Source organism: Cyprinus carpio, chromosome A17 (assembly GCF_018340385.1).
Source record: "Cyprinus carpio isolate SPL01 chromosome A17, ASM1834038v1, whole genome shotgun sequence".
Lineage (NCBI taxonomy): Eukaryota > Metazoa > Chordata > Actinopteri > Cypriniformes > Cyprinidae > Cyprinus > Cyprinus carpio.
In genome coordinates, this window is record NC_056588.1 from 6,539,166 (window position 1) to 6,555,557 (window position 16,392).

Genomic DNA, 16,392 nt, shown 5'->3' on the forward strand with positions numbered 1-16,392 from the left:
GTATTGCTTTTTAATATTTGTACTTTTGAGGATGACTAAGGTTAACCATTGAAAAAATATTGAAATCCAAATGAATGATGAACAAAATACTTCAGGACACACAATCATTTGCTGCATGACAAGCCACAGAAAATAGTAAACTATTTTATTGACATAGTTCAGTTACTATGTACAGTTCATTTAGTCAACACCATGATTTTTATCATTAGAATAAAGGGGAAAGCATGATTTAGCAATGTTTGCATAAATACATCATTGCATCAAATCAATTTTATCAGTTAAAAAAAAATTTAATGAATGCTTTTGGTTTCCCACTCTTAGATGAGGACGCAAACTCAATGTGTGCATGTGCATGACAGAATTTGTTATGTTTGTATAGGCATTTTACAGTGATGAGTTTTTGCTGGAATGGTTTATGCGAAATCTGGCTTTATTTATTTTTTTCGGGAGAGATAGTAAATACAGATTAGCTTTCCTTAATCCCCTTAAAGCAATAGTTCACCCCAAAATGAAAATGATAACAATTTCTTATGCTCATATGATTCTGATCCCATTTTATTTTATTTCTTCCTTAAAACACAAAAGGAGATGTTAAGCAGATTGTTAAAGCTGCTATTTTCCCCAACACACTCTCATGGCAATGAATAGATTTTGATGAATTAGTGGCTAATTCATATGAATTTGTACAATCTCATTCATTTGTTTTTGTACAATCTGCTTACGCCCCAGTGATGGTTTCTTTTATTTGTTTTTGTGGAATTTGATTACGCCCCAGTGATGGAGTGAAAAAAGGCATACATTTACGTTATAGAAATTCAAATGAAACTGCCACTTAGAAAAACAGTTTCATTTAAAAAAAAAAAAACACAAAAAACTTTTTTTAAGTTTGCACACTTACATTTTTGTCTGTTTCTTATGCTTTCATTAGACTTTAATTCTGATTTACGTTCTGTTTGGAGCTCTAAATGACGTGAGGGTGAGTGAGCCATGGCGATTTTTTCATTTTTGGTGAACTAATCCTTTAATAATTCTATTTTGCCTAGTAATTACCTCTCTATATGACATTCCACCTCGATTTCAAGTATTTTCATGGAGATTTCATTATGGTAACTCTCATTGACCAGTAGGTGGCAGTATCATAGAGGAGATGAATTTGGAAACAGTAACGTTTTCAAATGGCTTTACACACTGTATAATTCTTTTACTGTCTATGGTATAATTAAACTACAGGGGCCATCATATGCAATACCAATCATCTAATGCAATCTATAGATGTCTCAAATCGAATCTGAAGAGTTTTAGTCAAATTGCAAGCTAATATCACTTAATGTAAGCTTTGTTTGACACAGATTAGATGCTTCATTGAGTAAATGCACATCTAACCCTGTGGCACTATGAGAGCTTTTTGTGTTTGAGGAGAACGGTGCATGATATCTTTCGAATGAGCATGACAAATGGTTTGCTTGGTAAGTTTATTCACTTCAAAGGTCAAAGCTTATTCATTCTGTTGGGTGACATCAGCAGACATACTATTAAACTCACTAGCTCGAGTACTCATGCCCAAATACTGCTTGAGGAACTCGCTAAAGCGCTTCTGGTTGTTCCACTTGCGGGCGGACTGGCGGACGCCTATGAAACCCCCATATCTTTTTTGCAAAGACCTTCCAGGATCCATGAACTTCCTGTAGCCATACTTGTTTTTGAGGAAGCCTCCAAAGCGTTTTATTAGGTGGACGGCAGCCTCTTCCTCCTCGCCTTCCATCTCGCTATCTCTATCTCGCTCTTCCTCAGATTCTTGTGCTGACTGTACTTGCAGGAACTTGTATTTTTTACTGAGCTGCATATCTTGGTCCTGATCATCCGTTCCCAAGGCCTGTGATATGTGGTCGAACCTCTGGAGGGTTTCAGAATACTGCCCATCATCCTGGTCCACAGGCAGAGAGGGGTCCGCTTCCTCATCTGCTCTTTTCAGCATGCCATTGCCAACCGATAGCAAGGCTTTTGGTTTCTGCTCCACAATGGTCCTGCGACACATCTCCCAGGTGTCGCCTGGAGAAAGGTTACCATGACACTCCACCAGACACACCTGAGTGAAGACCCGCACAAACACACGTTACACGGTCAACATCATCATGCTTTAATACAGTCACACTTATTAAATTACAATATGAGAGTGTGTAGAATGTTTTGTAACTTTATCTTCTGCACAATCATTTATAGGTCATCTGGTCCTAGCTGCTTTAAGCTGGTTTCCTAGCCAAGCCAAACCTCCCCTGGCTGCAACCACTTTGAGTTTTTTTTAAATTTATGTTATGCATAATCTTTCTGCAACCAGTTGTTTTTTTTTATGTATATTTTTTTTTTGTATTTTGTTTTGTTTTATTAATCTTAAATATGCCACATGGAGGTAAAATGGGATTTATTAAGTAAAACCTTGGTTTAATTTGACTGGCCCAGCGTCTTGTCAATGCCACGGCTTTATGAAGTGAATCGTTTGTCTGGTTACAAGTGAATCATCGACTCAACCGATTCGTTCAAAGCACTGTTTCGATCATTAAGCGACGGTTGATCTCGTTTGGGTTCGTTTGGAATATTTTTTTTTTTTTTTTTTGTTGGATAGACGACTTTAACTGCAAATATGGTATGTAAAATGTACGTTACCCAAAATATTACCTTGTTTTTAAAGGTTTATTGAACTGTATGAAAGCAATATCACACTCGCAAAAGCTGTTTGGTCTGATCTGGAGATTGGTGGAACGTATATTTGTAAAAACAGCTCTCTTGCTCGTTGATATAGCTTAATTAGACCGTTTTATCGATAAGTATACTGGACCAGAGATGTTTTTTTCTCTCTCTTAAAAGTGTTTCTGAAAAAAGATATTTTCATAAGAACTTAAAGCTGCAGTCGGTAACTTTTGGGGCTCGCGTCTGGCGGAAGAACATTGTAGCCGGAGCTACTTCTCTCCAATATAAACAAAATCCACCACTCCCGGCTCTTCTGGTCTAATCAGCGCAGGGCTGTGCCACAGTGTTGTTTTGTGTTGAAAATGTAAAAAATATATATAATGAGCGAGTACATCATGAATCCATTTTCCAAACCGTGTTTTGTCTTATCCTGAATCACTACGGTACACCTGTAATAAGTGTTTATATTTGGACTATTTTAGTCTGGTTAGGGTCGGCAATGCTGCAGAGTAGCACAGTACCTGCGTGACTCGCCATAGATGTAAACAGAGAGAAGTAGCTCCGGCTACAATGTTCTTCCGCCAGACGCGAGCCCCAAAAGTTGCCTACTGCAGCTTTAACTAGCATCTAGAAACTAAAATCTCGACCATCGCACATTAAAACGGGAGGAGCGCGAGCTGTTCCTCGTAATCCGGTGTAATCAATTAACCCTTTTAAATTAAACAGTTTAGTTTCGAGGGAGTTGGTAGTTATCAGAAGAGTTATAGCCTGTCTGCTCATTCATGCTGAAGAACGATAAGAACACCTGAGGGTGAGTCTGCTGTGGAGGGCTACTCAGGCCCATCAGTTTCCGTAAGCAGACTTGCCGAATGATGTTATTGTGTTTCTACTTAATTACAGACCAAGATAACTGAATCACCCCGGCTGTTTTGAGTCAAAGGACCATATTTAACCAAATTAGCACTTCTGCCCCCTCAAACGCGTGTTATTGACATGAATCAGAGAGTATGTCCTCCTCCTCGGAGCTATAATCAGCTGCAGAGCACAGCCGCATTCCACTGTTATGATCATTATGATTATGTCAACTAATGGCGAGTCACGGGGAAATTCGACACAATTGAGACCATAGGTCTTGGACAGTATACAGAAAATGAAATAAAATGAACGAAGCTGTAGAAGATCTGTGCAGAGTTACATATAAAACTAGACTTTTGCAATTTTTCTGAAGAAAAAGAAAGTGCTACTTGCCTGGGACTTTGTTGTGGGTGGTTTCTCATTTTCTTTAGTTTAAGTTAACGTAATAACTAAACATAACTCAAACTAAATTAACTAAAACTAATATTTTTTTTTTATTTAAATAAATTTAATAATAATAATACTATATTTTATAATAATAATACTATATATTAAAATAAAAAAAAAAAAAAATAAATTAAATAAAATTAATAATATTTATTTAAATAAAACTAATACTATATATTAACATAAAAACAAACAAAAACAACAAAATTACTAAAATTAAAGTGAACACTGAAATCTAATTTTTATATTAGTTTGTATTATTGGTGGTTGTTTTTATTTGTTTGATTTTTTTTGTTATCTTTTTTTATTGTATTCTGGTTTCTATGGTTTGGATATCTCCTTTATTGTAAGATTATGTTTTTTTTCCTTCTGTTTTATCGTCTTCTAGACAAAATAGAGGATCAACTTTGTATGTTTCTCCTTTGACAGAAAAAAACTTGAATAAATGATGTAATTATTGATGTATATAAGAATGTAAAGCTATAAAATTAATGTGGCTGACATAACCAGTATATTTAGTTTGATAATTTATTTAAATTATTTGAGTTCATAGTAAATCTCTGATTGTTGGCACAGTCTGTGATGTTGAGATCTCTTTTGAAAGACATGTGAGAGATTATTATTATTATTATTTTTTTCATCTTGTGATATTCTTTACTATGGGAGGTGATGGGGACTGCAGGGAATTACCAAATTACTGAAGGCATATTCATTAGGCAGTTTTTGGCTGCAGAAGAGGCAATCCTTCTGGCAGTCACACCATGCTGGGTTACACAGTCCAAGCAACAGTATTGTCCACAGTGGAGTCTTCATCACGCAGTGTTTTAACAGCTGAAGTGCAGTCTGTAGAGAGGATAGAGACAGAGATGATGGTGCGAGAGAGAAAATAGGTTACGATTCCTGGAAAAAAAATCTCACCACAACTGTATGTGTGTACGTTATTTCAACTTATTAATAGACTTATATGGAAAATTCAGGAAAGTGCGTTATTTGCCATCTTTGTGACTCAAATCTAATCAATTAAAAAATAACCAACTGAGAACTTAAAATAGAGCTAAATATATTGCATAGAGAAAGGTTGATAGCAGATTAAACAATTTATTCTAAATTAATATTATTTTATTGGTGCAGTGTTTGGTTGGTTGCTGGGCGACTTGTTTTCTGCATTGTAATGGGCTGTTTTTCTTTGCAGAAGCTGTAAGCTAATATAAGATAAATTAATTTAATAAAATCATTTCAACTCAGTTCAGTATTTAATGACCTTTAATTTGTTTATTTTGGCAAGTAGCAGGTCATTAGTGCAAAATAAACTCCTTCAGGGTGATATTATTTTGTGTTAATGGATGTATGAATGTACATTATCCCTCAAATAATCGAAACTAGATTTAGTCAAAAAATGCTGCCTATCTGTGTGACGTTAACTAATCATATTTAAAGGTACTTTTTGAATGTATTCGAGACTGACTTTGCAGTTGCCAGTACTTCATTATCAAAACTCATCATCTGTAGTAATTGAAGCTAGAACTAGTGCTTGTGGCGTAATGGGAGCAGAATGGAGAAGAGGAGGAGGATTTGAGCCGCTGTGATGCACGCTGGTTAAGCAGTCTTAGTCACCACATTAGTCCAAACAATAGAAAGGACTATAAAGCGCTTCAGTCCTTTTTATGCCAAAGCTTTAAGAAGAATAACCTCATCCTGCAGCTGCCTTGTCAAGCAAATAAAGCACAGATGAATGAACGTTTCAGCCTTGACGGTTGGCCGGTGACATGCTGCCCGCCAAACCATCAGTTGTTTAGTTTCTACAAAAGCAACTTCAAGATAAATCAATTTCACCTGCATTACACTTGTACTGATGGTGTCACCAGGAACAAAAGCAAAGGTATAAGTCACGGAGAATCAATAGGCACCCCTTGAGTGAGTTTTATTGAATTAAGTCACTGTAAGAGTAACAGACAAGGAAAGACACATAATTATAAGTGTGAGTGAATAACACACAACTTTATGAAGGGGGAACAAACTGGATATTGATTTTTGGCGCTCCTTTTAGTTAATTTATGTATTTATTTTTTCTTAGGAACTACAAGATGACGTAATAAATGGATTCAGGCCAGGCCGCAGCATTGTTTAGAGGTGATATTTCAAGTGGGGAATGTTTGTTACAACTATAGTTTTTCCTTTTCAGCGGCTATTTTTTTCTGGTTGAAGTTTCTCATTTAAATTTATATTACCAGTACACATTTCTGTGCACCTCAGGTGCCCCAGAAGTTCTTAATCTCACTGCAGACTCATACATACATGTGGGATGCAGGGCTTGGCAGGCTTTCAAGATTTAATTAACTAACTCAATTATGTAATAAAAAAGACTTAACCAAGATGGACAGAGTGATTTAACTTTTGACCTTTGGAACTATTTCATATGCTCAAAGAAAAGAACAATCTCTCATTGACTAATTGGGAGGAAATCTGTGCACTTAGAGAAACTGTGCTTTTTGTATCAAAAGAAAGCTTTTCTGTTTTGAAAAGGAATGACTAAGTGCTCTATTTACAGAATGTCAGTGCTTTATAATCTGTCCTACAGTAGCAGAACATTTAGTGATTTTTGACATTGTTTAATGCCATCTTTACATTGCTTCTAAAGTGGCATTTTTACCACATTAAGAATTATTTACACAAACAGTTTAATGCTGCACGGATTTGGCATACATGCATTTGCATAGAAATTACAATTACTAATAAATGTATGAAATTAATGTTTCGAATATGAAATAATTGTAACATATGAAAGTCAGTTTTTTTTTTACACTTTATTTCTTGTAATTGTGACTTAATTTCTAACGCTATCTCATAACCAATTCGTATGTATTTTATGAGGTGGCTAATTCGTTTGAATTGGTACGATCTCACTCATACGATTTTGTACGATTTGTGTAGACCCCAGTGACGGGAAGGTTTAAGGGCAGGGTTAGGTGTAGGTCATTCGTACAAATTCATACGAATTGTGCAGCTCGTAAAATACGTACAATTTAGCACAAATCATATGACTTTGTATGAATGAGTTCATACGAATTAGCCACCTCGTAAAATATGTACGAATTGCCATGAGATCAGGCTGTAATTTTTCATAATCGCATTTTATTTCAGTTCAGACTTTGTCTCCATTACTTAATCTCACAGTGTTATTATAATTGTGCTTCAGTTTCTTGTAATTGTGACTTGATTTTTCATAATTGCAACTTTATATTGCAAAGTTTCACTATTTCTCACAACTGAGACTTTATATCATACAATGTGCATTTTTATAACACATTTGCTACTTTTTCTCTTAGTTGTGACTTAATTTTTCATTGCAACTTTTTTTTCACATTTAGGACTTAATATCTCACAGTGATATTTTATCTCACAATTGCTACTCTGTATCTAGTAACTGCAATTTTTTTTTTCATATTTGCAACTTTATATCACACAGTATGAGACTGTAGCTCACGTTAAGACTCTATATTGCAATATGACTCTCACAATGTTGTTTTATTCCTTTGTCTCATGATAATCCATTATGTTTTTTGTTTTGATTTAGGTTACAATAAAAAAGGTGAAATGAATGAAAATATGAAATTATTAATAAAAATATGTAACTATAAATTATAAATTAAATAAATACTCTATTAAGACAACAGCAACGTTTCCGGCTGCTCTGCTGCTGCATTTTATTTACATTTACAGAAAACAAGCAGCATTAGATGCTTAGGGGCTCAGGTGGATCAGAGCAGCATATTTTAAAGGCGTCATGAACTGCCTTTTTTATTATTTTGTACTGTTCTCTGAGGTCCATTTATAATTTTATCAAGATTTTTACATCAAAAAACATCATAATTTAGGAGTAATAGGCTATTTTCTGTCCTGTTTTGACCCCCTCATCAGAACGCTCTGTTTGAATAGGCGTGGAGGATTGTAGACTCGGAAGTAAACGCCCACTGCTATGATTGGCTAACAGTTGAGTATGTTTAACAGCCTACATCCTTCATAGTTGGACGCATCTGTGATTTAGGTTAAAAACGTATAAATACTTGGTACATATGAAACGATCTGAAATAACAGACAAAGCAATAGTACCATGAAATAAAAACAGTTACTCACACTTGTGTGGTGCGACATTACTTCGTATCCAATATAGTCTGCACAGCATCGTCTTTTAGTTTAAATCGATCTGAAAATCCTGCGTTAAATTGTGCCTTGTTTGTAAATGAATCCGCAGTAAAATGAAGTGATCAAAGGACCAAATTTTTACTGATGCAGTCTGGATCTTCATTAAAAATAAAGCTTATCCACTCTGTTCTAATGTTGGGATCATAAGGAAGGCAATGCAAAGACTGTTTTTCTACAACTTGGCACTGCACAGCATCTTGTTGTCTTCAGAGCATCTTTATCATTTGATTTCTGCATAGACCTTCGTCTTCCTCTCTTGTTATTTACTCATGTGAATCGGTGGGCGGGGCTAAACAGGCAGTGATATAGAAGCAGGCGTTGATCTTCCTCTGTGTTTAGCCACACTTTTATATCATAAAGTGGCACATTCCTCAACCTGTCATTTTTGTAGATTGGCTTCAATATAAGCTATTGAAAGTTTTGAGTTCTGAAATTCACAGGATGTTCCTATAGTACAATGACCTCATATATGTCAAAAGATCAAGGGATTTTTGATTTCTCAGTTCATGTTTTTATGCAGAATCTGACACAGACACGCAGTGTCCTCTGAGCAGCTTTAACTCATCTGTGTAAAAACACACCTTAAGTGTTAACCTATACATTTCAATGTGTCCTGTTTTCATATTTGAATCCACCCTCCACTGTCAGTTTCTTTTCCATTTTTTGATCATATAAAAGGAGATAAGACTCTGAACTGGTTTCTAATGAGTACAATGAAGCACTTGTGTCATTGCTTAAATGGGGCTGGTTTTGCACAGCTCATTTCTCAATCAAACGCAACATAATCAAAGTTTGATACCGGAGGGGTTCTCAGTGGCAGAGACAGGCAGCTCACTGCTGTGTCTAATTAGACCAGAATTGTGCAACTGCAGATGGAAAGCTTTGAGAAATTGCTGTAAAAACTAGTTATTTCTGATACATAGTAAAATGACACTGACACAATAAACTAGAGAAATATTGGAATATGATCATTATGTGCTGCCCAATAATTTGAATTCGGGTGGAGACTATATGACGCTAACTTCTGTACCTGGTTTTGATTAATGACGTCAATTTCCTTCATGCATGACGCACTAGATCAATTTAAAGAGAAAATAAATCAATGACTATCATTACCAGTCCAATACTAACCCCATGAGCCTTAGGATCCAATAGTTGATGAGTAAAAGTGTCATTATTATTGGCTGGAAGCATAGTGAAATATCAATGAAATGACCAGTGATGTATCAACATCTCTGAGGAACATTTATTGTCCATATGTTGCTCTTACATAGCTCAGGAGATCATTTGTGTTTCTCCTAAGAAATAAAAATGAGGTATAATGATATACAGTGAGAGTGTAGAACTATAAAAAGAAGGTAGATGACAATGCAGATATAATTTGGTTTTAGAAGAATCTGATGAGAAATTTGCGTTTATATATTGTGATCTCTTATGTTTGATTGCTGTTGAGATCTTTTCTGGATGGGTGGAGAATAGACTGTAGTGTGTACTTTGTTCACCTGTATGTCTCAGCAGGGCTGCTGCAGCCCATCAAGGTCAAAGAGAAATTTGTTTGGACACACACACACCTACAAACTCACTAGAAGATAAACTCAACCACAAATTGAATGGAAAATTGCCCCAATAACCACAACTATTTCTTTGATGATGAATGAACGATGGCTGGAATAATCAATGGGATGGAAGGATTCACCACACTTAAACATAGCTGTCAGGGCTTTGCATTGACACCCATGACATAAGGATAGATTATCTAATCAGAAAGCTTAAGATTGTTTTCATGCTTGTGATGTAAAAGTAATTGTTTCATCTGCCATATTGAATGCAGTTGTTAAACTGACATTAAGGGCTGAGAAACTCCTTGATGAAATATCATTAGGACTCCTCCTGCAGTGCAGTCCTTCACACCAATGCAGTTTAACAATGCTTTTCATAGTCAAGCATCAAACAGACATGTTAGTCTAAATACTTTGAAATACCTGAAAAAAAGTCTGGGGGGAAAATCAAGAGATGGTAGATAAACTACTTAGAATTAGAATTGTTTTTATGATTGTTTTATTAGAAGAAAGCATAAATCTAAGTCACATCACTGCCGTACTGCACTGCACATCCATCTTCAAACAAGGCTTTTTCGTGATAGAACCGTACACACAAAATGCTATTTTGTATAAGTAAAATATTGACTTCTTTTCAGATTTTTGTTCAGGACGTTTTGCACAAATGAATATAGAAAAACTTTGATTTTAACAAGTTTTCTTTGGCCAAATTAGAAGTAATACTTTTCCTGCACGTTCAGGTGAGAACTAGAAATCAGTGAGGGTACTCTAGCCTTAATGTACATCTGTTTTTACATATTTTTTATAATAATTAAAAAACTGTCACTCATTTCAGTTTATCGCAATCTCACAAAGTTCCGTTATAATCAGTGAAGCTCTACACTGCACAATGAAGCTCTTATTTACATCATATTATACTTTGTTTGTCATTATGAGAGGTTGAGTGTGATCTACAACATGTGAAGATCAACATGTTCCTGGATCAACATCCTTGTTGAATTGAGATACAACTTTTCAGGAAATATCTGTTTTAGGCTTAAAATCAGGGTTAGGTGCTTCTACACCCTTGTTAATCAGCTATCATTTCCCACTGATTTTAGGAATAAATTATGGGTAGGGTTAGGTTTAGGGGTAGGGATTGGGTTAAGTCTATATTTTTGGACAGTAATGTTGATCCAGCATCATAAAAAAGATGTTGATCCAGGAACATGTCTTACTTGGCGACCATTATGAGAGACTCTCCCAAGCGTGCGGCACTGAACAAAACTGTGGCATGGAGTGGATTCTAACTTAAAACGCCTGGCCAGTGCATTCAGGAGATCAACAGAAAAGCAGATGATTGGCTACGTTGGCTACACAAATGGACACTGGAGCATTTGAAAAATGTTTCGCCAGTATCCTATTTCTACAGCTTCAACAGAAGTGCTCTTACTTTTGTTTTGTTCCTTCAGGCATTCCTGTAGAACAGGCCCTGGATACAGTTAATTGCAAAGAAATATGTAATGAGTATTTCTTACATGTTTTTAGGTGTGAAAAATTGTCAAGATCATAAAAATATCGAAGCCAAAGGTTTTCATAAAGCAATAGGTTACCGCATGGGACAAGACTCACCCACTTTTTAAGATCAGTGATACTGGACCCACTCACTTTTACAGTCTCTAATTCAGCACATATGTCTGTTCACTTTTCAGAGCCCCGTCACTCAAATCCATTCCACTTGGGGAATGCCCTAATAAATTAAACTCCATATCACGTTTTAGCTACAGCCTTGACTTCCACGCTGCAGATTCCTCAAATCCATTGCACTTGGCTCATTCAGAGTCCATATAAATTAAACTCCATTCTGCGTTCTCACTACTCACACCTGCAGCACTCCCGCGACACAGCAAGGTAAACAAAGCATCTTAGCATATCTGCTGTTCAGGTGGGTCTGGCTGTGTGCTCACATACTGTAACTAATCATGCTGCTATTTAAGTGAATGTTCATTATTTGTTCGCCTGTTGTTTTTAAAGGCATCATGTAGTCTTTAATGCTGCTTTGAATTACATCGGTGTCCTGTTGTCACACATAGCAACATTCTGCTGCTTGTCACTGTGGATTAACTACTTGGCAGAGAAGTTTTTTTGTTCAAAACAACTTACTAGACTTTTGTTGCTGTGTTAATTTTTGGGTAACCTTACCAGGTATGTGGTAACCATTTTTGGCTATAAAAGCAATTGTTAAATTAAAAGGCACCAGAATACAGGAAATGACATCTACTCCTGTAAATTCTTTCTGAGGAGGACCCACCCACATTTTTTTTTTGCTTCCGACACCCATAGGTTACCAGTAGCCACATCAGTCACGTGAAAAGGCGCTTATATTATCTTTCTATAGGTGCAAAAAATCTAGAAATTTAATTTAGCATTTATTAACATTAAAAACAAATTATTTGTAAAAATACAAATTTTGAATAATGAAAATTAGTTTGTATCTGCTTATTCTATTCATCAGTGTTTGAACCATAAAAAAAAATAAAAAAATCTGTATTTAATTTCTGAGTTAAAAAAAATGAATAGACACAAAAGTACGTGGACCACCTTGGTATGTAGTAGATCACTTAATCTTTTATTATAAAGCTGATTTATATATATATATATTATATTTTTTTTTTTTTTTTTTTTTTTTTTTTGCAGTTATTAATTGTCATTATACTGATATCTTTTGCTTTTATGCTTATGAATATGCGTTCTGTGCATCAGGATAAAATTTTAAAGCAACGCAAGGACAGCTAATCAGGAGTCAATTTCACAGTGGTTAAAACTGAGCCATGATTTTGGGATGAGCCGGTACATATGCCTCAGGGCCTTCTGAGGAATAATCTGACTATTATTAGATTCCGCAAATATCCTTGCTGCACCTCTCCTGAATGATTTTTATACTGTATTTGTGAAAATTTTCTATTAATCACTGTCGATTTGTCTTTTTATACGTTTTTGAAAGAGAAACTAAGGCAATTGCCATGATTTGGCTATTGCATAATCACCTAAATGTAATTTTATACATAACACCTAAATGTAATTAATGTTATTACACAACATACAAAATTAAGAATTTGCTTGGAATGAACCAATAGCACTTACATTTTTTCGTTTTAAGTCAGCCAGGTTTCTTTCTTTCTTTTTTCTTTTTTTTAAATACATTTTAGTACCACTTTTTTATATATATGATCATAGCCACAGTTCTTCAAATCAGCTAAAACCCAGCTTTTAGTGACACTTTGTGGTGTACAAGTTGTATGAAATTATCTAGTACAAAGCAACAGAAAGTCACATTCTGAACTAACCAAGGCAGAATTGCTACACAATATTTAAAGGCTATTCATTAGGATCTCATGTGAAATCAATGAACAATTATCTGTCGCTCTTTAGTTTTTAAACCTGAGCACTATATCCAAACTTACTCTAGCAGATAAGACATTTAAAGGCACTGGCAAAAGATAGTAGGAAATTGCATGGTAATGGAGCAGGTGCTAGGCATTTTAAGCACCAAAAATCAGCTCGTTTTCAAAAATATTTCACAATACTGCCAATATTCCTCTCAGCTGAATTAAACACCTCAGAGTACAGTAAATTTCCCCCTAAAATGAAATGGGGTGTATAGCAGCCTGGATTATGCCCTGTAAAGACATGCATCGATTTCACTATGTATCAATTGATGACACAATTATGAGAGCTAAGTGAAAAATACATCCCTGTCATTCACATAAATAGGTTTCAGAAGATGTATAACAGCCATAAACCATAATTTTTATTCATCATTTGATGTTTTATGTCAATTAATTATGTGAAGAAATATAAATTTTCTTGCATGTGGTAAACTATGAATTTATTCGTATTGCAGATAAAAGTGGACAAAATAGTTATTTAGCTTGAGATATTCTGCAAACGCTTGTGATAAACTAGTGATCTAATAAAAAACTTCATCTAGAAAATGAAAATATTCTCAGTTACACCCCCATGTCGTTCAAAACTTGTATGACTTTAACACAGAAGAAAGAATTTTATTTACAGGTTTGTCATGAGGGTGAGTAAATGAGTGAAATATCCCTTTAAGTTTAATGAAAAAAGAAATTGTATTGCACACTCTAAATTACAAACAATCAGCAAACAGATTCAAGCAAAGTGGCCTGAGTAAATTGATTTGAATCTAAGGTGTTTCTCACCATTTGTAATCCTACCTGAGCTGTGTGCGGTTCACCTGTCCTGAGCAGATCTGCTGAAACTGAAGGCAGTTATATTCTCCTATCTCCTGCTTCTGTTTGTTTCCTAAGAGGATGCTGTTGCTCGGTCGTCTTATAGAGACACACCCCTCCCTGTGGTCCAACCCCTAACCCCCTGTTTTACAAGTGTGTGTGCGTGTGTGTGTGTGTTAGAGATGAGCGAGAGAGAGGACACTGGAGAAGACTCTCTTACGTATTGGGATGGGTGGACGTCAAGACTTATCCCTACGTCAAGGATTGCAGTCTCTGAGAACAACTAGAAAACTAAAAATACAAGCAAACATTTTCCCAGAATACTTGCACACTCATTCACAGTGTGTCCTCTGTCCATTCATCCTCTGATGAAGTGATGCTCAATGCTCAAGACAAAAAATGATGCTTTGAGAGCTGTGTGCAAAAAGCCTGACCAATTAAACTTCAGTCTGTGCCGTTTTCAATATCTCATTTGCAGTCTAGAATTAAAATTAATATTGATCAAGCAATGAAATTTTTAATTATGAATTTAAAGGTAAACAATGGGAATTAGGGAGGTTAAACGAAACATTTTAAGAGATGGACCCAGAGAAAAGAGAGTGTTTTATTGCTCATAGGTTGGTCTTTTATACACTGTAAAACATTTTCAAAGTTGGAAATAAATATTATTGGAGTGTTTACAAGAAAATACTATTTCAGTCTTTTTATTTCAAAATTTCACATTTAATTCAATGTGTTACTTGCCGTTTCTTTGTATTTGTTTGTGAAATTTACTAAGCGTTGAGTGAAAATTGATACATCACCATTTTTGTTTTCTATTTAGCTAGTCGCTTCATAAACGTTAGTTGCTTTTATTTGAATAAATTTGATTTTAATCCGAGTTCATATTCTTGGCGGATCTGAACACAGTTTAAGACACAGTTTTATGAAACTCTAGAAGAGACACATGTGATAATAGGAGTCTTTTTTACAGGAGAAACCTAAATCATGAGCAAGTCTCCATTTGTTCTCAATTTAATTATATTTCTGTATAGGTGAAACAATTGAGATTTTAAAGAAATCTTATTTGTGAGTTTTCTTTGGGAAAGTTTCCTGAATTCATGAGTTTCTTTGTCATTTATGAGTTTGTTTGAGACTAGAAGTTTTATCTAATGTTTTTATAGATATGGAAGTAAAATATTGAAAAATGTCTTTGAAACAAAAAAGACTGTTGAACTGCACTTACTGAAAAAATAATGCATTGCATTAACAGTGCTTGCTTTTTTATGCCTTAAAGTTGTTTATTTAAGCTGTCAATATTTCAATTCAAAACATTTCACACACATTTTCATAATTAATAATTCATATTCACCTTCCAGAGTTCACTTCCGAAATATTCAGACTGATTAAAAATACAATGTATAATATTTGACAGGCAATTTTATTTCACTTTCGGCAGACAATTCAGCATTGCACATCCGGGAACAGCAGGAATAGCAGTAGAGTACTGATGCATGATCTGCAGCTGCTGTTAGTCGCTCACCAGCAGGTGGCGCAAGCGGGGGTTGATGAAGACCAGAGCAACAGGTAGAGCAAGTCATTAATTCACAAAAACTGATCTGCAGAAATGGAGTAAACGGTAAATAGATCTTTCTGCCGCTAAAAATGCAATGCATTATTTTTTCAGTTTATGCAATTCAGACATTTGTCATTATTTTACTTCCATATATAGAATAATTAAAAAATTAGAAAATTAATTTAAAAAACACTCACAGAAGTGATTGACCGAAAGTGGAATCCACAGTTATAAAATTCTTTCTGTTTTCCAATCATAATAATTTACTATTAATTTTAGATTTATTCTAATTTTATTAATCCCTTAAAGTTTGCATAACCAAGAAAAGCACTTTTTAAAAAGTATAGAAAAACTAGTTGCTTTGAATGTTCTGAGAATGTTCAGAAATAGCATTTTCATAATTTAATGGGAACATTAGCAAAACATTCTTAGAACATATTTTTGTTAGCTGGGGCTATACTAAACAACATTCCCTTTACAAGTTCTTAAAAATCAATCTTTTAAGACATCTCAGTTATAGAGTACTGACAGTCACCACTGAGGTGATAAATTCACAGCACTCAGAGTAAGAACATGTCTGATGATGAGTGTTTTTTTTTTTTTTTTTTTTTTTTTTTTTACATAAAATAGTCCATAGATAAATGTGCCTGACGAATAGCGAAAGCTCCTTTGCATAGTCTCACAATGAATGGCAGTTTTAAAATAAAACTATTTCATGGTGATGAAGCAAAATCCAAAATCCAATGTAAGGACTCAAAAGCGTTGAGATTGCTTTTCTAGCAGTGAGCCGCTTGTGAATTGAAACCCAGTCTTGTCTGGCAAGTCCAAAACAGCCAAATCAGAACAGGCCAGC

The 16,392-nt window shown here is 34.9% G+C and overlaps 1 protein-coding gene across 2 annotated transcripts; it reads right to left on the minus strand.

The window, feature by feature from the left end:
• Positions 1 to 875: 875 nt before the first annotated feature.
• LOC109104788 (prepronociceptin-like) lies at positions 876 to 14,094 on the minus strand. 2 transcript variants are annotated; one of them, XM_042773769.1, is made up of 3 exons: positions 13,970 to 14,094; positions 4,678 to 4,830; positions 876 to 2,086 (listed from the first exon to the last, which is right to left on the minus strand). In XM_042773769.1, exons 2-3 carry the CDS (start codon positions 4,798 to 4,800, stop codon positions 1,496 to 1,498), a joined length of 714 nt encoding a protein of 237 aa, XP_042629703.1. In that variant the 5' UTR covers positions 4,801 to 4,830; positions 13,970 to 14,094; the 3' UTR covers positions 876 to 1,495. The 2 variants fall into 2 exon arrangements, with proteins under 2 accessions (XP_042629703.1, XP_042629704.1); XM_042773770.1 differs by lacking the exons at positions 4,678 to 4,830; positions 13,970 to 14,094 and adding an exon at positions 3,491 to 3,616.
• Between the last annotated feature and the right edge of the window lie 2,298 nt (positions 14,095 to 16,392).